General features: G+C 43.7%; 1 protein-coding gene across 1 annotated transcript in view; it reads right to left on the reverse strand.

Moving 5' to 3' along the window:
• Positions 1 to 1621: 1621 nt before the first annotated feature.
• Positions 1622 to 27642, reverse strand: part of LOC138293669 (N-acyl-aromatic-L-amino acid amidohydrolase (carboxylate-forming)-like) — a 215106-nt gene continuing 189085 nt past the window's right edge. The window contains exon 6 of the mRNA XM_069232973.1: positions 1622 to 2050. Coding sequence (XP_069089074.1) covers positions 1953 to 2050 — 98 coding nt within the window. The 3' untranslated portion in view covers positions 1622 to 1952. The remainder of the gene's footprint in view (positions 2051 to 27642) is intronic.

Here is a 27642-nt window from a genome sequence, read left to right on the forward strand (position 1 = left end):
TAGAATCTATCATTTCTAAAATATTTTAATAAAATATGTCTCGTTATAAAGAAATACCCAGTTTTACAATTTAAAGTCTTTCATTAATGATTCAATCTGTGTTGTATGACCCTCCTCTGTGTATCGCCATCCAGTTTTTATTTATGATCAATACGTGCTTCCCTTGCTGTTCTTGTTCGTTCCACCTTTCATAGGTGGCTGAGCCAGTAAATTGATAGGGAGAGCTGAGCGTAGAGTCTGGCTTGGCTCAAAGAGCCTGAGCTCGTGCAAAGCCAGCAAAATAGGCCAAATCATATATATGGAATGTTGGGAGCTCCATTGCAGACAATGGAGTGCTCTGAGCTTCTACTGGTTGGTAAAAAGCTCAGAGCGTCAACATTCCAATGTTCTTTGTTCACAGCAACAGCTATGAAAAAGCCTTCATGGAGCCTGCGGGGATTTCAATCCCCTCGGGCTCCATGAGCCCTTTGTTTTATTTATTAGAACATTTTGCCCTCTAGTGGCAGAATGTTCTAATAGCCTTATAGCATTTCATAGCATTGGAATGTTGATGCTCCATCTTATACCAGCCATTAGAAGCCCGGAGCACTCCATTGTCTCCAGTGGTGCTCTCAACATTCCAATGTTCTAATGTGTATTTGTTCATTATGGAAACAACAGATGGCCATGGAGGCACGTTGCAACAAAAGTGAGGCGGTCCATCAAGACCTTTATTTGTGAAGACCAGTATACTGGTGAAGCCACACATGACTCGACCTCTTCATTCCCACTACGACTAGTTACCTATTGGGGATCAGGTTGCAGGTCATGATTTCAGCCGAGCTCCCAGTTCAGAGAGCACGAAAGTAGGCAGAACACAAATTGAAGTTATGTGGGCCAAAGACTAGGACTAGGCAGAGAGAAAAGCGCAAAGTAGGCACTTTTGCTTGCTCCTCACATGCTCTTCCAACCCGCTTTGTCCAGCACCCGCCTTTCATCCCGTCCAGCATCCCAGTTCAGCCATGACCCAGCCCATAGCTATAACTCTCCACTAGGGTGCTCAGGCAGGAGGGTGCAGCGCAGAGACGAATGAAGTAGTCTAGACAATGATTGATGATGACATTGAGCATGAAACAGCCATCTAGCCGGTACATCTAGCCTGTCGGATAACAAATTTACAGTACCGGCCCTATAAAATAACTCCTGGTGCTGAGCGCTGGAAACCACTGTTACAAAGTAAGAACTTGTATCATGTAATTTTCTCGTGCGGGCCAAGCCAGTGTTTGGCTGAAACGTGTCACAGGGGCTAGAGCACTTCAATAAATAACTTTTCATCCTTCCTGAGAGGGCTGAGAGCACATGGACTCATGTTTTGAGGCTGATGGAAACTATATTTGCTGGAAGCCACATCCAGCTTACACATGACACTCTATATATATATATATATATATATATATATATATATATATATAAAATGCTTAAAATTTCGTGTAGGTTGGCATCCAGCACGGCAGGCTGCGACAGGGTCATGAACCCCTATAAATCATCCAAAATGCTTCTTAAAAAGAAGACAGTGTCGCAGCCACTTACTTGCTACAGTCTCCGTATTCTTTATTCAGGCAGATAAGCACCATGAGAGACAAAACTATATTCACCAACGCGTTTCGGGAGACTCTGCTCCCTTGATCACAGAGGTATTCTGAAACCCTTTTCCCTTTCCATTATAACTAACATAATAAACATAAAGAATGGACTATATAAACAATCTGAAAACAGTGGCAGCCATCTTAACATTTTATCTTTCAGTGATCCAAAATACAATTAAAGTAAAATAAAATAAAATAAAATTAATATACTTTGCTTAAACCCACAATTCTACCTAAATATATATATACGCACATATTTGTGATACACCTTATTCATTTCCCAATGTTATAAACCAATTGTTACTTATACTCATACTCATACTTCAATTAGGTACTCATCTTATTTTTAACCATGTATTTGTGGGTAATTTCACAATACTCTGGAGATATAATAGCTCTTTTGCTTCTTATTAAATTTACATCATCTGAAAAGAAAAAAGGATAAAAATTAATTAATTAATTAAAAAATGGCAGAGCTTCGACGTATAATTTTAAATCTATTCAATTTTAAATACATTTATACTCCATAATCAGTCAATGTAAATGCACTGATAATTCCTCATCCTTGTTTAAACCCATGGGTTCCATTGTATTACAACTAATAATCAACCTTGATTCTAATTTTCCTAAGTCTAGCGTTCTGTTGCCGCCTCTTATTTTCAATGCAACCCTATCCAGGACCACAAATTGTAACTTCTTTTCATTTTTATTGTGGAATTCTTTAAAATGTCTCGCCACAGGATAGGTTTTATCCTCATTTTTAATTGCTCCTAAATGTTCCAAAATGCGCTTCTTTGCTATATGTATGGTGCTTCCTATGTAGAATTTATTGCAAGGACATTTCAGGGCATAGACACAATAATCTGATGTGCATGAAACATGCTTTCTTATTTTAAACAATTTGTTAGTCCCCGGAAATAATACCTCCTTACAATTGGAACTGAATTTACACACCTTACATTTACCACAAATATAAAAACCCTGGATGGGTTGTGTTGTCTCATTCTTAAATATTAAACTGTGACTTAATGTGTCTTTCAGAGATTTACCTCTTCTAAATGTAAAGGCCGGGTAATCGTCTAATACTTCACCTATATGTTCATCAGTCTTAAGGGCTGGCCAAAATTTAACAAATGCTTTCTTGATTTCATTTATTTTATCATGGTATGTAGTTATAAATCTTATTTTAATATTTTCCTTCTTCATGTTTGTTTCATTCTCAACCAATAAGTCCTCCCTTTTGGTCTGCCTGACCCTCTTCACAGCTTCATCTATTACAGCTTGTGAGTAACCTCTTTCTGTGAATCTTTTGGTCTTCACTTTAACCTCATTTTCAAATGCAGTATCCAAACTGGAATTTCTTCTGGCCCTTAATAGTTCCCCATAAGGGATACTATGGATCAAATTCTTTGGGTGACTACTCATAGCATGTAATAGACTATTACCTGCTGTATTTTTCCTGTATAGTTCACATTCCAATTTATCTTTTACTAACATAATTCTAACGTCTAAAAATTCCAATTCAGCTGAATCCATTGTACAGCTGAACCTAAGGTGCAAGTTGTTACTATTCAATTCCTCCACAAAGCTCAAAGCTGATTCTTTACTTCCTTTCAAAATACAGAAAGTGTTGTCAATATACCTCACCCACAGGACTGCTTGGTTTTCAAAACCAGAGATGTTCCAGACAACCTGCTCCTCCCACTAGCCAAGGTATTAACCCGCATAGCTGGGGGCGAAGCAGGTTCCCATTGCAGTCCCCTGGTCTTGACGGTATAAAATATAGTTGAACGTGAAAAAATTATAAGTCAAACATAACTGCACCGTATCTAATAGCATTTCTGTATGCAGAAGGTAAGACAGTGACCTCGCCCTTAAGAAATATCTCACTGCCTCAATACCCTTTTCATGAGGAATACACATGTATAGACTATTCACATCTAAACTTAGTAAAAGGTAATACTTTTCCCATCCATTTCCATTGATTATACGTAGAAAATCTCTCGTATCCTTAATATAAGATGGTAGAGTTTCCACAAAAGGACGCAAAAAGTAGTCTACATACTTAGAGACATTTTCCAACAAACTCCCCATAGAGGAAACAATAGGCCTCCCCGGAGGATTTTTTGCATTCTTGTGTAGCTTGGGTAAGAAATAGATAGCAGCTGTTATAGGGAATTCGACCTTTAAAAATGAATATTCATCCCAATCAATCAGTCCTGATTCCTTCCATTCATCTAATTTCTCAAAAACTTTCCTTTTAGCCATTAGCATTTCATTTCTATCCACCACAGAATAGTTGTCTTTGTCTTGCAATTATCTTAAACCTTCCTTAATATAATCATCCCTAGATAAAATCACAATATTTCCACCTTTATCAGATTTTTTATTTATATATATTAATGGAATGGCGCAAACCGGCGCTCAGCTAGCGTCAACTATAATGATGCTAGCTGTGTGGGGGTGGCGGTAGGGAAGGAGGAGGTTGTGCTCCAAAAAATGACGCTAGCCTGGTTAGAGGCAAAAAAATGCCTCTAACCAGACTAGCGCCATTTCCTGGCACACAACCACCAAAAATATGACTTCTGTCTTAGTAAAGACAGGAGTCATGACCACCACCCCAATGGCCAGCACAAGGGACAAGTGTCTCCTGGGCATGGCCTTTGCACCCTATGCCATGCAGGGGACCCCAAGTTAGGGCCCCCGATGGCACTTCACAAAAAAAAAAATACATACTTACCTATACTTAACCTACTTATCTGGGATGGGGTCCCCCATCCTCCCTCTGGTGTGGGTGGGGGTGTTCCTGGGGCTTGGGGAGGGCACCTGTGGACCCATTCCATGGTGTTTAACCATGGAAATGGGTCCACAGGTCCCCTAATGCCTGGTCTGACCCAGGCGTTAAATAATAGTGCTAAGCAAGCTCAGCACCATTATTTAGCCCCACCTCCCACCAGTGCGTCATTTTAGCATGGAGAGATAAATATGGCGCTATGGATATAGCACTGTTTTTGGGATCGGAACGCCTACCTTCCATCTTATTGACGCAAGGTAGGTTCACGCATCCAAAAAATGCTGCAAACTCTAATATTTTGACCCCAAACGTGTCTAGCGTCAAAATATAAATATGGAGTTAAGTTAAACCCGCATTTGCGTAAAAATAATGACGCAAATGTGGCGCAAAAAAAGTATAAATATGGGCCAATGTCTCTCTCTCGCTCTCACTTTCTTTCGCTTTCTCTGTCTCTCTTTCAATCAATTCTCCCACTCACACACCCACTCAGACACTTATGCACCCACTTATAGTCCAACTCAGACACTCACACACCCACTCACAGGCCCACTCAGACACTCACGGATCCACTCATAAACCCACTCAGACCACCATCATGCACTTACTCAGAGCCCCAGTCAGACCCTCGTGCACCCACTCAGAGTCACTCAGATAGTTACGTACCCACTCACAGACCCACACATCCACTCACATACCCACTGGCACCCTGATGCACCCACTCACAGACTCACTCAGCACCCAATCAGACCCTCATGCACCCACTCAGACTGTGGGCCTAATTTAGAGTTTGGCAGATGGGATTACTCTGTCACAAACATGACAAATATCTCATCAGCCGTATTACGATTCCATTATGTCCTACGCACATCATAATATAGCGGACGGGATATCTGTCAAATTTGTGATGAAGTAGCCCTTCCTAAGGTGGAACGAGGATCAGTGTATGGATTTTCTTTACAAAAACGTGCTGTGCAAGGATGATGGTGGGACTGAGTGATTTATGCGGGGGGGTGACGAAAAGTTGAACCAAGGGTGGAGGTGTTGAAATCAGGAGCCTGATTTAAATTCAACCTTCCGGTTTCATCTTTCAAGACGAGACCTGCTCCTTTACTAAAGTTGCCACCACAAGAAAGTGGCACATCGGCACCACTTTTCTTGCGTCACTTTTCTTGTGTCACCCCAACCCCTCCTAAAGATATCATGGTTGTGCCTTATTTACAATAGGGCGCACAATGGCGGTCGTTAAGACAATAGTGTCAACATTTGTGATGCTATTGTGGAATAGCTAATGCAGCAAAGTACAGGGAGGCCCATTGATTACAATGGGTTTATCATTTTAATGCCTTCTCTCAGCAGGTGTTAAAAATTACAGAAGAAATGGTGCAGTGAAATGTTGGACATTTCACTGCGCCATTTTTCGGGTCTCACTGTGATCAGTATAGGGAAAGGTGCGGAAGACATTGTGACGCGAAGGGTTAATTAGCTTGAGCAGTGTAGATGAGCGTGATGCCTGCTGAAACCCTCGAACAACGTGGAAAAGTTCATGATATTATTTTTAAGCTTGTTTGTGTAGGAGACTCCGTCTCAACCTTGAGAACGAGAGTACAGGGAGAAGATGGAATGAAAACAAAGGCTGGGGAAGGGCAGAGCAGCCAAGAGACAAGTACTGATAACATAGCTAGAAAATGCCAGAAGGAGATAGAATCCAAGCTTCTAGTTATTTAAGCACTGAAGTGCGGGTGAGGGATTTGAAGCTTGTAGATGGGGTTGTGAAAGCTGCCATGGCCCAGCGCTCCCTCCCTGTTTTGCTGTTCAGAGACCGTGACGCTTGAGGGGGAGAGAGGTCCAAGTAGGCGGTACAGGGCTTCCCAGCATTTTGTGGACTAAGTTAAGTTCTACACAGGGATGAAAGGCCTTTGTTTCTCTGCTCTATTATTATGATTGATTATTATGCTTGCACTGTGTTTATAATCTGAAGTATTCAGCTCATTTATATTTTGCTTTCTGAACATCGTAGTGTGAGCTTGCTGCAGTAATTGAAACATGCATTTTGGTATGCAGTTAATCAAAGCTAATCTGAAGTATTCAGCTAGTTTATATTTTTCTTTCTGAACATCGTAGTGTGAGCCTGCTGCAGTAATTCAAACATGGGCATTTTGGTGTGTAGTAAATCAAGGCTTATTTGAAGTATTCAACTCGTTTATATTTTGCTTCCTGAACATCGTAGTGTGATGCATTTTGGTATACAGTTAATCAAAGCTTATATCTGTCAATGAACTCTTTGCTTATATATATGCATAGATGCTCTTTGTATAGTACTCATATATAAATAGATGCTTTTCATTGCTATTCTTATTCTACTATTGTTGATGTGCTAAATACCTGAAATTCACCTGAAATTCTAGTAAAGCTAAATTGTATTCATAATTGGTGTGTGTTCCTTCATTGAGCGTCCTTATTGACTTATACCGAACAGGTGTCAACCAGTCACCTGAATAAGACACCCTGCATCGGAACCCCCCCCTTGCATAAATTATGCCAGGCGCAGGCATAATGTGGCGCAAGGGTTTACAAAGTGATGCAATGCACGCATTGCGCCACTTCGTTAATACGGTGCAGGGGAAAGACCTACTTAACGCCACCATAGCATTAAAAACAATTACGCTAGGGTAGCACAAGGTGGCGCTAGGGGCTTGTAAATATGCCCCTTATTGGTTTGTATAGAAGTTGGGAGAAGCCTGGCATGTGATTGGCTTTGCCCCAGCCCCTCTTTCTTTCGCAGCTTTGTGAGAAATATCATCGTAGCTGGATGGGGTAGTCCATTTGGCCCAATTAAATTCATTTGAAAATAAAAGGTTTACAAAGCTATTTTGTTCAGCGTGGCCCAGAAGGCGACACTCTGACCTGTGTCTTCAAGCCTCACCCTGAATTCAGCACAGATTCCCCGAAGCGAAGAACTGTAATAGGCCCTGCTATAAGCTGTGTCTCCAGTTGGCAGAGGTCTGCACCCTGTCCATGTAGGGACCACAAGCCTAGGTAGGGTAAGTCACAACACAATCCAAGTTTTGCTGTGCTCACCCTCTGGTAGCTTGGCACAGAGCAGGCAGGCTTAACTTAGAAGGCAATGTGTAAAGTATTTGTGCAGTAACTCGTACAGTAACACAGTGAAACCACCACACAAAGTACTCCACACCAGTTTATGTAAATAGGTAATATTTATCTGAATTAAATAAGACCAAAACAACAAAAATCCAATATGCGCAAGCAAAGATATGACTTTTTAAAGTTTTAAATGAGTCTCAGTCCTTAAGAATCAGTATTTGTATCATTTTAACACACAGTACCTGGGATGCGTCAAGAATAACAATGCAGAAGGCTGCAGAGGAGGAGAAGCTTTGAAAAGTAAAGCAATGCAGTGTTTTTTTCCGGCACGGGAAAGGCGACGCGTCGTTTCTTTCCATGTGCAAGGTGATGCGTCGATTTGCAGGAGCGCAGCTTTTGTTCCTCACTGCGATGCAGGAGTATTTTGACACCCAGGGACGATGCGTTGAAAGTCCAGAATGCGCTGGAAGGAAGGACCAGGCACTGCATCGATTTCTGCAAGTGGTGCATTGATTTTTCAAAGCACAGGACTTTCTTCTCTTTGGTGAAGTCTGTGCTGGCCCAGAGACTTCAGAACAGGAGGCAAGCTCAATCCGAGCACTTGTGGATGAAAGCAGAGTCTTTTCAGCAGGCTTTAAAATGTTTTTTTAAATGTATTGTTTTGAATTGTTCAATGGGAAATCTATTATTTTCTAACTCTTTCTGAATCACGAGCACTTGATCTTATTTGCACTTGGTTCTGTCCTGTTTCTTTTTTACTTTGGTGATACGATAGGGGACTGTATAAATTGCATTTATAGGAAGTAAAAATATATGTTGTACTTGTAATAAATAATGTGCTATGGAATGATTGAATGGTAATGCTGCATGTGTGGGTATGAGGGGTGAGGTGACTGTGGTCACAATTAGTTCGCAGGGGTTTCATGTTGTTTTTGTGATCAGGAAGATCCATCAGTATGCACATGAATGCAGCTGAGTATCCTGTGTTTATGGCTGTCTGAGTAGAATGCACAAGGGGAGCTGTCAACCAGCAATGACCAGATGTGTATTGGAGACAAGCTGTAAGGCACAGAGAGCAGTAAGGGCAGAGAAATGGCTGCTTTCTAAAAGTCAATATCACAAATTAAAATGATGGGCAGAGTGTTGAAACTTTTCAAACACTCACCCCCAGTCACAGATCTGGGTTTAATCCATCGTTATTTTGCTTGCCATGTCACCCCAGTTCGGACCCAGCTATATGCAAATCAGTCTTGATCCTGCTCCCAAAGGTAGAAGTCCACCCCGAACTGCCAAGCTAGGTCCTCCGTGGCCAGGATTCAAGCATCTTGGGACCGGTTTCAGGGTATCATCCTTCATCAGCCAGACCAGCTTGATTCCAGTGCCACAGTGAGCAAGGGACCCACATCTACCCTAGCCACTTAGGGTGCACAAGGCAATATCACAAAATAAAATGATGGGCGGAGTGTTGAAACTTTTCAAACACTCACCCCCAGTCACAGATCTGGGTTTAATCCATCGTTATTTTGCTTGCCACATCACCCCAGTTCGGACCTAGCTATATGCAAATCAGTTTTGACCCTGCTCCCAATGGGAGCAGTCCAGCCCGAACTGCCAAGCCAGGTCCTCCCTGGACAAGATTCAAGCATTGTGGGACCAGTTTCAGGATATCACCCTTCATCAGCCAGGCTAGCTTGAATCCAGTGGCGCAGCAAGCAAAGGACCCGTGTCTACCCTAGCCACTTAGGGTGCACAAGGCAATATCACAAAATAAAATGAAGGGCGGAGTGTTGAAACTTTTCAAACACTCACCTCCCAGTCACAGATCTGGGTTTAATCCATCGTTATTTTGCTTGTCACGTCACTCCAGTTAGGACCCAGCTATATGCAAATCCGTCTTGACCCTGTTCCCAATGGGAGCAGTCCAGCCCGAACGGCCAAGCCAGGTCCTCCCTAAACAGGATTCAAGCATCCTGGGACCGGTTTTAGGATATCACCCTTCATCAGCCAGGCTAGCTTGGATCCAGTGGCGCCCCCAGGGTTGCTTCAAACTTGCACTTCTCTGGGGGCAGCACATTCAGTTAAATACAGAGCAGCTGTTTACAAGCTGTGCTGTGTTGCAGCAACCCTGCACTTTAGAAAGGGGTCAGAGGTCCCCCTGCAGGTAGATGCATTGAGTGACTGCACCCACCTGATGCTGATGCTAAATGTGTGCCATCACTGTAGGTATTACAGAAGGAGCTGCACAAATGTGTGAGACCCCTTCTGTAATACCATAGTGCACAGGGGGCACAAAAAGTGCGTGCACATGCCTGTTGTGCACCAGCGGCACTGTGTGCTATGATCCCATGTTTACACCTACTCTACCAACTCAAACAACTCAGTGTTTGCCCTAGAACCAAGCCTGGGTCAGTGCTTAATTTCTAGTAAAATAATAAGTCCAGAAGCCCAAAGGTTTGCTCAGAAACCCACAGCCAATACTACTGTAGGTGATTGTACCAAACCCCAAGGCTGTGTGTAAAGAAATGTATTTTTTTGCACCCACAAGTTGTGGACTGATGCTGCTGATTTTTTGACTACGGGACTGCTTTGAGGCCTTCTAACCAGACCTCAATGCTTGTCTTCTAACCCATTACAAAAAGGTATGTTGAATTGGCCATCCCCAATTGATATATACTGACTTACATGTAAGTCCCTGGCATTTGTTACCAGCGTACCCAGGGCAGGTAAGACAGCGTGTCCACCCAGCGCTGCAGCCCTGCTTGTGTGACAAAGCATAGCATGGTTCCTAGCCTGCCCCTGCGGCCTGGAAGACCAGTTTTAAAGCTGCTACTTTGACTTTGCCATTCACACCAATGACAGAGCAAAGCCCCCTCTTCCCTTTACAATATCCGTAAGTCTCCCCTAAGTAAGGTCTACTGAGCCCTATGGTAGGGAGTTGTATATTAGCAAGTAGGACATATATATTTAATATGCCCTAACACCAAAACGCCCAAATTGTCATTTTTGCTGTGGAAGAGTTAGTAGCCCCATTGGCTAAAATAGAGTCACTGGCTGACCCCCTCAGACTAGCTAAATAGTGAATGAGACTAGTTAAATAGGTACTTTGAGTTATCAAAATAATCATGGCATTAAAACCAACTTGATGCCCAAGTCAAATTTAATATTAATTTTATAGAAAGGCAACTTTTATTACGTTGCCACTCTGCTGCCCAGTTGGTCCAGTGGCCTCACACATCTGTTGGCCACCAGAAAGTCTTCTGCCCTCCTGGGGAGTAGTGTGAACAACTCCCAGGCTCAGGAAAACTAGAGCCTGCTACAGGGAGAAGTGTTACCTCCCCCTGGCAGGAAGCCACTCAGGGTGTTGGCCCAAAAGGAGAGCTTCGGAGGCGAAGCCATCTTTGGGGGGCAAATGGCAATCATGCTCCTGAAGGGTTGCCAATTTGATCAGGTAGACAGGAGAGGGGAGACCAGTGCTCAAAATGGTTTTCCACTGTGCATGAAGCCCACAGGTAGCCACACCCCTAGGTTGGGATACAAATCTCAACTTCCAAAGAAGAGTTCAGACATCTTTGGAGTGGGTACAATAGTGCACCCTGGGATTGCTAGATTCCACACATAGCCAGACGTCATCACAGGGTGGGAGGGATGCTGATAGCCCATTGGCTAGTGACCACATCATCCCCTGAGGGCACTTTATGGGCATAAATATAGAACCATGAAACTCATATCATTGGACTGAAGAAAGGACCAAAGAAGGACTGCCCTTCTGACCCCTGGACCTGGTAAAGAGCGGCTGCACCATATTCTGGAGTGCACTTGCCGCACCTTGGGCTAGCGAAGAAAGGACTATGCCTGTGGCACCTGGCTCGAGGAAAAGATGCTTCAGAGCCCCAGACAAAAGATGTGACTCCAAGGGTCAGTCAGCTAGCACCCTGGAACCAGCACCAGGGACATCGAAGCTGGAGTAACCCAACTTGGCAAATCAGTAGGCACTACTGGAGAATCCCAACTGACTGCTACTGGGCTCACCAAGAGACCATTCCTCAATGGCATAGAAGAAACCTCCTGCTAATGAAGGCTGCCGGTTGCTCTAGGCCCTTTTTATTCAACAGGACTATGACTGCCCCCATACTGCCCTTAGGAGTGAGATGCTCTGAAGCGTCTGTCTGCATCATGATCTCCTTGGAACAGGCGGGAACCGTGAGTACAGGTTCTATACACATCTAAGTAGGCGGTACAAAAGGGCTCCTTTCCAGAGAGGACCCTGTTCACCAACCTCTGGAAGGAGGCAGGGGCATTCTTCAAGCAAAAGGGCATCATCCAAAATTGGTAGTGACTCACTGGGTCCCCTCAGTCAGAACAATCTACCCATAATCCTGATGTTTTGGCTTTGCCCAGCTTTCCAATGAGCAGTACCAAGCTTGCCAATGAGCTCATCAGCTCGGGGGACGAAGTGCGCATCCATCTTGGTGACAGAATTGAGTCCCCAGTAGCCCATGCACAACAAGGGTTCTAGTGTGGCACCCAGTGAGGCAGCTTTTGGTACCTGGCAGCAGGGCTGGAGCAGGGGCTACTGGAGGGCTCAATCACCCCTAATGCCAGCATCTTGGAGACCTCTTCCTTGATACTCGCCCTCACCTTGGGTTGCTCCCTCCCCTCCATGACAAGGCTCAGAGGTCCCCTAACAGAATGGCCTTAGAGGAATACAAAGGGACTGAACCGTACTCCTTTCTGTGGTACCTCCCTGTAGGTGAAGAGAAGGCATGGCAAGAGGTCATCCCACTTATGTTTCATTCATTCAGGTAAACCCATTATCATGCTCTTCAAGGTATTGTTGAACCTCTACACAAGACCATTGGTTTGGGGTTGATAAGGTGTAGTGAACTTGCAAGTTACACCACACTCATCCCACATGGACAAGTATGCAGGCATGAAGGTAGTGCCTATGTCAGACACTATCTCTTTGGGGAACCCAACATTGGCAAAAATGTCCATCAGAGCTCTAGCCACAACAGGTGTAGTCACTGACTTCAGAGGGATGGCCTTTGGGTTGTGAGTGGCATGGTCCACCAAGACCAGAACAAATCTGTTACCTAAGGCTGTCTTGGAATCCAAAGGTCCAATGAGGTCAATACCCACCCTTTTAAAGAGGGTGCTAATGACTGGTAATGGGAGCAGGGGAACTTTTTGCTTTCCCCCTGTCTTCCCACTGGCCTGTCAGGTGGGACAGAGCCTGCTGAATGCATCTGAGGCTGCCTTCATTCGGGGCTAATAGAAGTGGGTGACAAGCCTGGCAAAGGTCTTGTCTTGCCCCAAATGTCGTGGCAGAGCCAAATGTCCTGTGAGCCAAACCCAGTAGTTGGGGGACCACCAGCACATAGACTGCCCCAGTACCAGGTATGTAGGAGATCATTCTCCCAGTATATTAGGTGATCCGCAGAGGCTTCACCTGCTACATGGGCTGAGGCCTGCCACCTCAAGCCCTCAGGAGTGGGACATTCTTTCTGCACTTTGCAGAACTCCTCCCTCATCGGACCACCCTCAACCTGCCAGCCAGCAAACTCAGGTAAGTCACCTCGGGTGGCAATGTCCTCCTCAGTTGACTCAGGAGGCTCCTCCTCAGGTGCCCCATCAACCTCTACTGTGGGAACTTCAGGGGCTGGTTTCCCAAACCCCTTGCCCCTCTCCTTTTGCAAGCTGTCTGGGCTACTATTCCAGGGTCCAGACACCCTTGATTTCCTTCATGAGCCTCCTATTTGAAGCAGAGAGCTCGTTGGGTCATACCATTGTGCAGATCCTTGGGCTTTAGGAGTGGGATATGAGCCCTCAGGAACTTCAAATCAAATACCTATGGTAACGTGGCATGTGCAGTGGCGAAATTTCTGGAGGCTGTCTGGCCCATTACATGTAAAAATCTGAAACACTAATTACAATATATAGCATTATCACTGTTATGAGTCGGTGTTTCTAAATCGAAAACTAACATCTTAGTGAGGACTCATGAGATCTAGCTTTCAGTTGAGAACATGTGAGGTGCTGTGATGTCACAGTCATGATTTTTAACATTGTTTATTATAGTTTTAAAATGTTTTTATTATATTATATTATATTTTTCTAAACTAGTTTTTTATTTGTTAGAATTGATATATTTATTGTGTGTTTTTAGTAGTGAGAGATTTTATGATTTTCCTTTTTCTTATTATATTCTTAGATGAACTTATGTAATTGTCCATGTGCTTTTATGGTAATTTGTCTTACCGAAATAAAGCTATTACTACTACTACTACTCCTTCATGAGCAGCCATGGACCATGTGGCCATACATACCAACTCAGGCAATGCCAACACCCGTAGATGTGACCTGAGTTCTACCTCCCTCCAGGCTTTTCATGTATCTGAATAGCTGTCCCTCTACTACCTCTTTGGTAGCCTTCTTCCATTTGCTCTTGCTAATAATTATCAATTGTAAAAAGGAAGAAACTTGTTTTCTGAATTGGAATGAAGGAAAATTGCATAACGTGAAACCTGAAAACATATGATCAATCGTGGCTTGCCTTGTGTTTGATTTAATATACTATAATGTGGTCCATGTAAAATAACAACTCAGGTGACCCAGAGGGCTCCACATGACAACTTACTTGCCTCCTAGTTCACAATAGCCATTGTTGTCAGGATGGGGACGAATGAATGCTTCTATGTTAACTTTTGAAAACTATTACTTTAAAAAAAATCCTCTCAATGCCCTCCTATAATCTGATGTACTATGCTGAAACACTTCTGCATGTTAGTAAAATACACTTTTTTTAGTTTTTAGGAGACATTGTCATATTTTTACACATTTGTTGCAAGACTGAAAAATTGAAAGTGTTCCTAATGTTAAGTGGTGCGGATACCGCATTTATGTCTTTTTCCTTTCTTTTATTTGAGTTAGTGGTCACTAGCCAATGGGCTACCAGCATCCCTCCCTCTGGAAGGAGGCAGGGGCATTCTTCAAGCAAAAGGGAATCATCCGAAATTGGTAGTGACCCACTGGGCCCCCTCAGTCAGAACAATCTGCCCATAATCCTGATGTTTTGGCTTTGCCCAGCTTGCCAATGAGCAGTACCAAGCTTGCCAATGAGCTCATCAGCTCGGGGGACGAGGTGTGCATCCATCTTGGTGACAGAATTGAGTCCCCAGTAGCCCATGCACAACAAGGGTTCTAGTGTGGCACCCAGTGGGGCAGCTTTTGGTACCTGGCAGCAGGGCTGGAGCAGGGGCTACTGGAGGGCTCAATCACCCCTAAAGCCAGCATCTTGGAGACCTCTTCCTTGATACTCGCCCTCACCTTGGCTTGCTCCCACCCCTTCATGACAAGGCTCAGAGGTCCCCTAACAGAATGGCCATAGAGTAATACAAAGGGACTGAACCATACTCCTTTCTGTGGTACCTCCCTGTAGCTGAAGAGAAGGCATGGCAAGAGGTCATCCCACTTATGTTTCATTCGTTCAGGTAAACCCATTATCATGCTCTTCAAGGTATTGTTGAACCTCTACACAATACCATTGGTTTGGGGTTGATAAGGTGTAGTGAACTTGCAAGTTACACCACACTCATCCCGCATGGACAAGTATGCAGGCATGAAGGTAGTGCCTATGTCAGACACTAGCTCTTTGGGGAACCCAACATTGGCAAAAATATCCATCAGAGCTCTAGCCACAACAGGTGTAGTCACTGACTTCAGAGGGATGGCCTTTGGGTTGTGAGTGGCATGGTCCACCAAGACCAGAACAAATCTGTTACCTAAGGCTGTCTTGGAGTCCAAAGGTCCAATGAGGTCAATACTTTCAAAGAGGGTGCTAACGACTGGTAATGCGAGCAGGGGAACTTTTTGCTTTCCCCCTGTCTTCCCACTGGCCTGTCAGGTGGGACAGCGCCTGCTGAGTGCATCTGAGGCTGCCTTCATTCGGGGCTAATAGAAGTGGGTGACAAGCCTGGCAAAGGTCTTGTCTTGCCCCAAATGTCGTGGCAGAGCCATATGTCCTGTGAGCCAAACCCAGTAGTTGGGGGACCACCAGCACATAGACTGCCCCAGTACCAAGTATGTAGGAGATCATTCTCTCAGTATATTAGGTGATCCGCAGAGGCTTCACCTGCTACATGGGCTGAGGCCTGCCACCTCAAGCCCTCAAGAGTGGGACATTCTTTCTGCACCTTGCAGAACTCCTCCCTTATGGGTCCACCCTCAACCTGCCAGCAAACTCAGGTAAGTCACCTTGGGTGGCAATGTCCTCCTCAGTTGACTCAGGAGACTCCTCCTCAGGGGCCCCATCAACCTCTACTGTGGGAACTTTAGGGGCTGGTTTCCCAAACCCCTTGCCCCTCTCCTTTTGCAAGCTGTCTGGGCTACTATTCCAGGCTCCAGACAGCCTTGATTTCCTTCATGAGCCTCCTATTTGAAGCAGAGAGCGTTTTGGGTCATACCATTGTGCAGATCCTTGGGCTTTAGGAGTGGGATATGAGCCCTCAGGAACTTCAAATCAAATACCTATGGTAATGTGGCATGTGCAGTGGCGAAATTTCTGGAGGCTGTCTGGCCCATTAGATGTAAAAATCTGAAACACTAATTACAATATTTAGCATTATCACTGTTATGAGTCAGTGTTTCTAAATCGAAAACTAACATCTTAGTGAGGACTCATGAGATCTAGCTTTCAGTTGAGAACATGTGAGGTGCTGTGATGTCACAGTCATGATTTTTAACATTGTTTATTATAGTTTTAAAATGTTTTTATTATATTATATTATATTTTTCTAAACTAGTTTTTTATTTGTTAGAATTGATATATTTATTGTGTGTTTTTAGTAGTGAGAGATTTTATGATTTTCCTTTTTCTTATTATATTCTTAGATGAACTTATGTAATTGTCCATGTGCTTTTATGGTAATTTGTCTTACCGAAATAAAGCTATTACTACTACTACTACTCCTTCATGAGCAGCCATGGACCATGTGGCCATACAGACCTACTCAGGCAATGCCAACACCCGTAGGTGTGACCTGAGTTCTACCTCCCTCCAGGCTTTTCATGTATCTGAATAGCTGTCCCTCTACTACCTCTTTGGTAAGCCTTCTTCCATTTGCTCTTGCTAATAATTATCAATTGTAAAAAGGAAGAAACTTGTTTTCTGAATTGGAATGAAGGAAAATTGCATAACGTGAAACCTGAAAACATATGATCAATCGTGGCTTGCCTTGTGTTTGATTTAATATACTATAATGTGGTCCATGTAAAATAACAACTCAGGTGACCCAGAGGGCTCCACATGACAACTTACTTGCCTCCTAGTTCACAATAGGCATTGTTGTCAGGATGGGGACGAATGAATGCTTCTATGTTAACTTTTGAAAACTATTACTTTAAAAAAAATCCTCTCAATGCCCTCCTATAATCTGATGTATTATGCTGAAACACTTCCGCATGTTAGTAAAATACACTTTTTTTAGTTTTTAGGAGACATTGTCATATTTTTACACATTTGTTGCAAGACTGAAAAATTGAAAGTGTTCCTAATGTTAAGTGGTGCGGATACCACATTTATGTCTTTTTCCTTTCTTTTATTTGAGTTAGCTTGTAAATAAATGCTTTACTTTTATTGAACATCTTCCTGAATGTTCGTACCCTCTTAAGGATATACCAGTTTACCTGGTCATTCATCTGGAGGGGCCGCATCTCTAGGTCAGGAGTGCCGCAAGTGGTCCCCAGGCCATACTTTGAGTATCACTGCACTAGAGGAAGGTAACAACTACCTGCCCAATTTCTAGGCAACTGAATGTAGCCATACAGTCCACACGCAATCTAAACTCCAGGAATTACGTGAGCTTCTCCTGTAAGACGTTGAGTAGGGCCACCTAAAGGTTCCAATTCATGCTCACACACTCAATACCATATATCTCTTTCTTTCTGCTCTTGCCAGTTTATAAATACATAGGGGGTTATTCCAACTTTGGAGGAGGTGTTAATCCATCCCAAAAGTGACGGTAAAGTGACGGATATACCACCAGCCGTATTACGAGTTCCATAGGATATAATGGACTCGTAATACAGCTGGTGGTAAATCCGTCACTTTTCCGTCACTTTTGGGACGGATTAACACCTCCTCCAAAGTTGGAATAACTCCCATAATGTTCTTTTGTGTTGCCTATCCAATTTCAGCTTAGGGTATATTCCCTTCTTCCCATACACATTGTCCTCCTTTGTTCCACACATACTTCAAAGCATTTTCTCCTGCCATCGACCAAAGGTACATTTTGAGCCTTCTGGCCTCTACATCGTGGATCAACTGTTTATAGGACTCATAGCACCTGTGGGATTCAATCTATGGACACGATCAGTTTCAATGTTATGAGGGGGTGGAAAGAAATACCAAGCAGTCTTAGGTGTGGACTTAGGATTCTTGACAACAGGGGAACTTACCCTATTAATAAAGCAGCCATGACTATAATGGCAAAAATTAATATTCCAGCTATAACTAACCTACACTGGTCTCTGGTAGAGATACCAGTAATTGATCTACAGTGAAACCTTTACAATAGAATAGCACCACGTAGATGTATGGATTCTACAATGTTTCAATTTATGCAAATGGCAAAAGTAATCTTGCGATTACACAATGAGATAAGCTGTATGTACAGCAGTCTTTGTGAGGCATCCAGAGCCCTCCTCCACTTTCTTCTACATTGACAACTCTACTCTTCTACTGGAGCCTTGGCCCTAGGGAATCTTCGTCATTCAATAAATGCAAAGTTCGTCAAAACTCAGTCCATCAAAGTTCAATGAAGTTAGGTTCATTGACAAAGTTCACTACGTTGGTTACAATCAGTCCAGGAAATCAAAGGCTTTGCTGCGTGGGCACAAATCACAGAGGCTCAGTTTGCATGATTCCCTGATCACCCAAATCATACGTGGTCTGATCAAGTTCACAGTCAGGGTACTAACTCTACCCAGGCAGAGGATCCGACAAGGATCCTGACTCTTTTCTATCTCTTGAGTACTGACTGTTCTTCCTCACTGTCACTCAACCCACTTGAATCTGTCTTCTCTGTAACAACTTCTGTTCAACAGATAGGCTTTTTGGACCTCTTGGACACGCATCTCTCCCCTACTCACTCTTGGTCACATTACTCAGCCCCTCTCTAGGATATGCCTCACCAATCAGCTGTACATGAGGCTGGTTCACTATGGTCACTGCTGATCCACTCGCTACAGACTACCGGCTTGCCTCAGACTTTGAGTTACTTCTGGAACTTGGACAATGGGAGGACTCTAGACCTCTTGGGTTCTCACTTCACCCCCCTCTGCTCATATAGGGTACCCACAAGACTCTTCTTGCAGAACATAAGAGGACGCTACTACCTCCTCAGCCGGACTCCTTACCCACTGTGTATACAAGGCATGTACCAAGGGGCTCATTTACAAGCCCTGTTCAAAGCCGTTGGTGTTGGTTTTGCTCATACCTTCTCTTCCATATTCAGTTTGATACCTTCGGCTATACACTCTATTTTCTGAAGCATTTTTGGGGGTTTCCCGATTACTTTGGCTTTGTTGGCTGGAGTCTTGCTATTGTTGCTATTTTTTCGCAATGGCTGTCCCGCCACGACGAGATCCTGTATTGCTGCTCCCGTCAGCGCAGCTATGTCGTGAATGTATGATGCAGCATTTTGGAGCAACACTCCTGGGACATTTGGAGTGTGACTGGTCTCTATCATTCTGACCAGTTTTGGATTGTGTGTAACCCGTGTTTCGGTGCCTTTGGTGCTCGTTTGAACATGCACTGGCTTTCTGTCTCTCACTGCAGCGCCCTCCAGTGGTTGAAACTGATCTGTTGATGTTCCCGATTAGGGCTCATTCCCAGACTTGTGCACTACGGTTGCGTTTGCTTCGTGAGGCGGTTTATGAGATTCCCTTCCTGGAGGAAGATGGTGTTGTCTCATTCATAGGCCCTGCACGGGGTGCCGCCCTGAATGGATTTGGGGCTTTGGAACACACCTGCTCCATGGTACTTTGTGGCGTGGATCTTCCGATATTGACATATATCGAAGTGGAGGAGCTCCTACGTTCTATTGCTTCTGTCTGACAATTGGATTTTTTTCTCTCCTGCAAAATTGACACTATATTGAATTTGGCTTTATCGTCCTATGTTTCCTAAATTTATGACTTTGTTGTCTTCTGACCTTGTCGAAATATATAGTTTTATGTATTGTTTATATTTGGGGCATACTTTTATATTATTGGAACCACTTGCTACCGACAAGGGGAGGGTGTAGTGTGGTTAGTTTTACGTATCCTTTGCGCATTAGCATCAGGCTTTAGGCCTTTGTGCACTTTGCCCTGGATGTATTTTATTCATTTGCTTGCAGCTTAGAGCCTCTGTGCACTTTGCTCTAAATGCTTTTTATTAGGCTTCGTACTGTTATTTTTCAAATAGCCAGTTCTACGGTCTTGTTTTTTATTCATATCACACTGTTTAGCATACTTCAGCACTGGAGTTCTACATAACACATTCCTGTTCACTCTGTGCTTCAGTCAAGGATACAGTCTGGTACATTGCCGATAGACGTGATATGAGTTTAGTCTTTGGCATTCCAGCGTAGGGACATTTTGTGATCACGCTGACATATTAGTTATAAAATCACTTCCTTGTCCCAATACACACGAGAGGGAGATTCCGACCAGGGAACCACAACTAGACGCTGACTGCCTCGTTGCAGATGCTGAACCAAGATCACAGGCCTTTGCTCAGGTATGAGGGTTGATGTCTCCCTAGTGACTCAGAAAGGCAAGTTAGAAGCTTAACATGCTGTGCTCGAAATAGAACAAGCAGAGGGAGAGTAGAAACTATTAGACACGATGATCGCTTTGTTCTTATGTTTCACTCTCCTGGTGACTATTTCAATCCTACTGTGTTGTATGGTTCTGGTTATTGCGGCTCACGCCTTATTATCTAAAATACAGTCGTTTTATCAAAACATTATATAAAACTTATAATGCCTTTGTCATTTGTATATGAGATCATACTGTAAATGAGAGAGTTGGTTTGGATCTGAGTGACCACGACTTCCCTGAGAAGTTCCAAAGATGTCATGCGCTCGGCTGCCCAATCATCTCTTCCCCGTGGGAGAAATGAGGCACTGCTAGTTAGCCGGAGCAAAAACCAGATTTAGGGTGACAGAGTTCCTTACACATGGGTCAGACTCAGTCCCCCACACCGTTATCGATCCTGCTGCCTAGAAATCCAGTAGTCTCATTTAGGATAATGAGAGCCCACGCGACATGGCAAGCACCAAGGGGCTCATTTACAAGCCCTGTACACTACCGGAATGTCACATTTAATGTCGATCCAGTGATCCACAAGGCCACGTAAAACCACCCTGTGTGGCTTTTCATGGCCTTGTAGATATGGAGTGAGGCAATGCAGCACAAGTCGCTGCGTTGCCTTACACTGCTATAGGGAGATGTGCCATGGACGTTACAGTTGGTGTTCTGAAGTGACCCACTCCCAGATTTTCAACATGCTATAAACCTGGGAATGTGTCAAAAGTCTTTGCCTTCCCAGGACAGACGTAAGGGAGGCGCAACATGGAAAAATAACATTATTTCTCCTTGTTTTTTCCTCTATATGTGCTGCATTCTGCATGACATAGTAGGAGAAGAGCTTTCTACATGACATAGTAAGAGAAAATCACCTCTACCGATGCTTTTGTGTAGGAATGTGTCCCTTCCTTCACAAAAAACAATAATTCCTAAAACACAGACACCATTGCACCATGGTGCAAGAGTGCCTGCATTGGTGCATGGCAGCCAATTGTGTACCAGCACAGTGGAAGTGGACAGGAAGGAGCTGTATAATTTCTGCCCTTTTCCTTTGATGCAGGGCAGCGTACCAAGAAGCCTTGTGGTGCTGTCTAGTGCAAAAATATTGTAAATGAGGCCCCTGGTTCGGCAGTCCACCACACTTAACAGCAGAGTTAGTCCCTAAGGTAACCTGGTAAGACCCTTTCCAGTGGTGCTACAGACACAATATTCCAACATGCTTTTTGACAAGGACCCAGTCCTTTGGACTGAGATTATGGCACTGTTCCTGTCAAATAAGGGCAGTGGCAGCTTCAGCCTGGTCAGAGACAGAACACTCCACATCAGCCAATCATTTACAGTAGTGGAAAACCATATAATCTGTGATATTCACAAGTGCATTAGCAGGCCCTGCAGGCAATCTCATTGCTCTTCCCATTAGATTTTCTTGAGGAGGCAGTCCTGTTTGCCAATCAGGAGTACTTTGAAGACTCCTGAACACCAAGGGCAAAGCATCCAGGCCACTTCAAAGAGGTAGACACACATGCTCTGGTCAGTCAGGACTTTAATGTCCGATTTATCTGTTTCACAATGCCAGAAGCCTCAGTCACTTTTCCACCTGCAGAACCACACACAGCACTTTTAGGAATTAATTATTAAAATTAGTCCCTTGGTCGGACTTCAGAGAAACAGGGAATCCATACCTTGGTGTTAATTCATGCAACAGCAGTTTTTTTACAGTAAGAACTGTCATTCCTCTTAGTATGGTATGCTTTAACCCAACGGGAGAGATACACACTATAACCAAAATCCAATTGAATCCTGTTGTAAGGACTCCCTGATCTCCCTATGTGACTCATGGTAACTGGCTTTCTTCTCCCTACATTTATCTTCTGACAGACAACACATCTGTGACACATACTCTCAGCCATGATCCTAAACTGGGGATGGAACCAATTCTGTTTGAACAATTTCAACATTGCGACCCTCCCTATGTGTTCAGGGCAATGAAAACTGTCTGACAACACAGGTCTTGCATCTGACAAAAACCCAAATCTCATCCTCATTCTCATTCTTCACACATCCTGCTCTTTCCCAGTCCTGCTGTTCCACCACTGAAACTTCTTCCTGTCACTCTCTTAACTTCCTCCCAGAAAGCAGTATACAAATATTAACTGAAGGTAGTGTAATTTTCTGATTCATTTGAATATTCCCTGTAAAATGCACAGGACCCAAAAAGCAATACCAGGCTACTTCATCAGCGTAACGGTTACCAGCTGTTATGTAATTATTTCTGTTCCTGCGTGCTGCACATTTAACTACAGCAATCTCATGGGGCATCTGCAATGCCTCAAGCAGTCTTATAACATATTCCTCATTTTGGACCGGAGATCCTGATGACATCATTAATCCCTCTTGTGACCACAACTGTACAAAGTTATGGACAATACCAAAGCCATATTGACTGTCAGTAGAAATGGTAACTTTCAATTGGTCTGCAACACAACAAGCTCTAGTAAGAGTGACCGATCCAGCCACTTGCCCAGAAGGTACATTGCAAAGCCAAGGTGTTTCCACCACACCTTGGACATTCCAGACAGCATAGGCAGCTCTTAGATTTCCCTCATCGTCTCTCAAGCATAAGCCGTCCACAAACAATAGATCATAAGGCTCTGCAAGGAGTTTATCTTTCATATCACAATTCTGAGATATCGAGACAGTCATGCTCAATCCACCCCCGCAGATTCAGATTCAGGTAGGGGTAACAATGTTTGCAGGATTGAGGCTGCAACACCTCTTCAACATAATATTCTCAGCAGAGAGTATCATTTGCTCATAACGGGTGAGTCAGCTGTTGGTCAGATGTGTCTTAATACAGGTAAGCAATATTTCTACAGAGTGAGGTACAATTACTGTGAATCAATGGCCCATAAATATATCCTCACTCTGCTCAATGCTGACAGTGACCGCTTTGACCACTTTAGGGGAGTGTAAGAGTCACCAGATCCTCGGGGTCTCTACACGTTCCCAACACGTCCACCACTGAACAGCTCCAAGACTCTGAAAAGGGGATTAGGAAGGGAACAGCTGGGAAGGAGACCTGTAGTAAGAAAAAGGTTAGAACACACAATATGAAAATTATATCTCCTGAAATCAATACTAGACTATGATTCTAAGCCTAGTAACTCTGAAAACATGAACAATCTAAGATTTAAGTTTAAAATGACTAAGTTACAAGATAGCCGGATACCTGTAGGGGAATCAAGATGAATTAAATGAAAACTTTCTTATTCAAGTACTTTCCTTTACATGAGAATCAGAAAAAACATTCTGACTAAATTTTAAACCAGTCATATAAATCCTGTTTTGAGAATGTATACTAGGGCCACACAATATTGCATCTAGAAACTCTGGCCTTCTGTGTACTCTTAAAATGTTTCAACACAAATTGCGCATATTGTAGATATATATATATATATAGTAAACACCATAAAAGGATTGTGCACCATGAATAACACAATATGGATTCAGGAAACAAATCACATAACTTGTCAACTCAAATATTACATAACAAATATCTTAGAATAGTAGCATACAAACAACATGAATTAAACTCGAGGAGAGAATCGTGCGTCTTGCCAATTCGAGTGTTACCATGTAAAATACCAAGAAATGGTAGCACGCAATGAATATCAAAGTCAAATCATCATTAATCGAATCGCGCGTCTTGCCGATTCGTAAAACACGATGTAAATGTCAAGAAATAACAGCTCACAATAAATAACAAGATCAAAGTACAATGAAACGAATCGCGCTTCTTTTGCCGATTCTTAAGCCACCATGTAAAATGTCAAGAAATTGTAGCGCGCAATGAACAACAAAGTTAAATGCTCATGAAACGAGTTGTGCGTCTTGCCAATTCATAAAACATCATGTAAATGTCAAGAAATAGTAGCGCGCAATGGACAACAATGTTTAAACACCATAAAACGAATCGCGCGTCTTGCAGATTCATAAGCCACCATGTAAATGTCAAGAAATGGTAGCGCGCAATGAATAACAAAGTCAAACCTTTATGAAATATTTGTAAACTAACATATAAATGTCAAGAAATGGTAGCGCGCAAGTAATCTGTTACTCATTTAAGAATTTAAACCAAGAATATGAAAATTCTAAATAACGGTATCGGGACAGTCCAACCACTGTCTTACCGCCTGGAACAATGATCACCAATGAAGGATTAGGGCAGAAGACTGGAAGATCCAAATAGGCTGCCAGGACAGGAGCTCAGGAAGAAGCTGCTGCTCTGCACCGGGACCTCTGAATAGTGAGCACTGGGAGTTGGGCTGGCTCTCTTTTATAGAGTCTTGGCCCAGCCCAGAACCACGCCCAGGCATGTTGCAGGGAAAGTCTCTGGAAGGGGGCCACACCCTAACACACTCTGAAAACCTGCAGCAATACATTGCAAAGGAACAGTATTTGTAAGCATATTAAAAAATAAGTTTTCAGGATTGAACTCTGCAATGCAAAAGTTAAACCACAACATATCAGCACAATGCATAAATTACTTTGATTTGAGAGTGCTGGGTTTTTGCATTTTTGTCGCCAATAGAGCGCGTATTGCTCTGGTGTTGACAGGGAGCCGGGCAGTCCTGCAGCTACGGAATCAAGTATAGAAGGAAAGTAAGCAACAGGTTTTTGAGAATCGCCGTGCATTTGGGTAAGGACTGAGGGAGCACAGACCCCCCTATCACTGCAAGAGAATACACACTCTTTACTGTAATCTGCCATTTACAGAGCTGGGGTGCAACAGAGATTTTCTCTCAACTCTAGGAAGACTTTCATGCTGTTGTTGTCCCATGGTATCAGATCAGACACATCCTTGTGTGTCAACCTCAATAGAGGTAGGACCATTAGGGAAAAATTGGGTATCCATGGACGATAGTAGCCCAAAATTCCCCAGGAACATCTTGATTCTCTCTGTGTAGTGGGAATGTTTATTTTCAAACTAGCACAGATTCTCTCTTGCAACACCTACCTTACTCCCTTTTCAATATGATGTCCTAAATATAGGCCTTCTCTCTGACATTACTGCAACTTACTTGGGGACACCTTGTGCCCGTTCCCAGCCAAGTGATTCAACAGGAAAATTATGTCTTGTTTGCGTGCTTCTTGCGACATCTACTAATAGGTCATTTATGTTTTAGACATGGGCTGAGTTACACTGTAACTTCAGAGTCTCTAAATTACTTTTCAAGATCTGGTTAAAGATTGTGGGGCTTTCCGTATACCCCTGTGGATCTCAGCACCATGCCAAAATTCTATTTAGGAAACGAACCACAAAGAGAAACTAACTTTCTTCATGCAGCAGGATAGAAAACAACACTTGACATGTGCTTTGGGGCAGATGCTTACTGTGTTGCTGGGGGAACGAGGACCACACCCCCCAGCATACCCGGCACCTCCAGGCCCTTATCAGGGGCAGTGAACACCACAGCGCAGGACATGCACTGGCGAAGACCGGGCAAAGACAGGCCCATCTTTGCCCGTCATTGCCTGCTCGAGCCTGGGCTTGGCCATCCTCTGTGGTCTCAGAACACAGTGTCCCAGGTAAGGAGACACACGATTAACTCCATGGCATCTGTTTTATTCCTTCCCTTCTTTTTATAGAATCTTGAGTATTGCACACAAGTAATGGGGAAGCGAAAGGCAGACGATATTCCTGCACCTCACTCCGGTGTAAAAAAACATAAGAAGCGACTCAGTGGGAAAGCAGATGTTCGTTTCAATATCAGTAGGAATCAATTTAAAACTATTGATTCGTTGTTCGAGGAGGTTGAGGCAATACTAAGGAGCCCATCCATCTCTACCCTCCAAAACCCTGATACCTCCTTGAACAGGAAGATTCACGACCTCTTTAGAAAGAAACCACAAAAGCCCCATTCGATTGTTGAGGTGGACCTTCACTCCCCTCCTAAAACCCAGGTTGTAATTTCTCGACCATTGAAGAGACATGCTCTGCATGTGGAATCTGCTGAACGCACTAAAGCCAAGGACCTTTTGCCTCCAAGACACAAGACCTTAATCACTACTGATATTCCCTGTTCAAACAGATTTTCAGCTCTGTCCACTCTGAGTGAAAGCCCAGGACGTCCCCAGCTTTCAGCCCTAGATGAAACCAATATGGGGAAACAGGACTGGAAGATGCAACCCTATGGAGCACCTTAACTGGCAACCATTTCCCAGAAGCTGGATGATCTAAAGTCCCTGGTAGTAACAAGTTTAAATAACATTTCTGGACTACCTGAACAGTGGGCAGTATGCAACTGTAAATTGTCCAGTGAGGTTGATTATAATCCTGAGCAGATTGAGGGGCCAAGTATGTCAGTTGTAGCGGATATCGGAGACAAAGTGGCCATTCTCCCCACATGCCCAAAGCCCAGGGCAATGTCCGGAAGTACGGTGATGTACGGAAGGGCGATCGGCCCATCCGTTCCTGCCACCACTGGGTGAACACCCAACTTTGACCCAAATATAAATACAAACAAATACACACTCAGTTCAGGGGAACATAGTATTTCCCGTCAAATTGTCACTTCTAAGGATTCTAGAGTTCCACCCTTTGGTCAATCTAGACCAACACAGGTGCATGACACGAAAGGGAGATATGGTCGGAGAAAGAAAGGCGCCTACATATATATGACAGGGGTCCCCAGGATGCCAGCCGGCCACAGAGAGACGCACGAGACTCTTATTAATAAAGGCATCTACTGGATACGTATACAGAGGAAATGCCTCTCTGTCATCTGGTCTGACATCCTGGAGTAGTGCAGACATGGCCAACTTGGGTCAGAAACCGATTATATCTCCATTCTTTTTACCGATACTACCCTGGTTGACAATCTTATTGCCTTTGACATACGGACTGGCTCCTTGAGAGCTGGTAGAGAAGCTGGCATTGGTCTTTGTACGCATCTACCTGGGGACAAGACGTGCAGTTGTTGCAGTTCATCCAGTGATCGCATGGGAGGGGCTCAAGCTTTACTCAAGAGCTGCCCACCACCTATGACAGAGAATCCTTCTCCCTCGCTATCAGATTTGGACTGACTAAATGCTGCCCCTCTTGCAGGAAATCCCAATGTAGCTATCAAGGCTAGTAGAGAAGAACGACCTGGGAATTCAGAGTCTGTCCTATATTTGAGAACTAGGACAAGAACGCCCATGCCCCCTAAACTTACCATCATGTCTTGGAATGTTGCAGGAATAGAGAATAAGCTGGGAGATCCTGAG

This window comes from Pleurodeles waltl, chromosome 4_2 (assembly GCF_031143425.1).
Source record: "Pleurodeles waltl isolate 20211129_DDA chromosome 4_2, aPleWal1.hap1.20221129, whole genome shotgun sequence".
NCBI classification, from domain to species: domain Eukaryota; kingdom Metazoa; phylum Chordata; class Amphibia; order Caudata; family Salamandridae; genus Pleurodeles; species Pleurodeles waltl.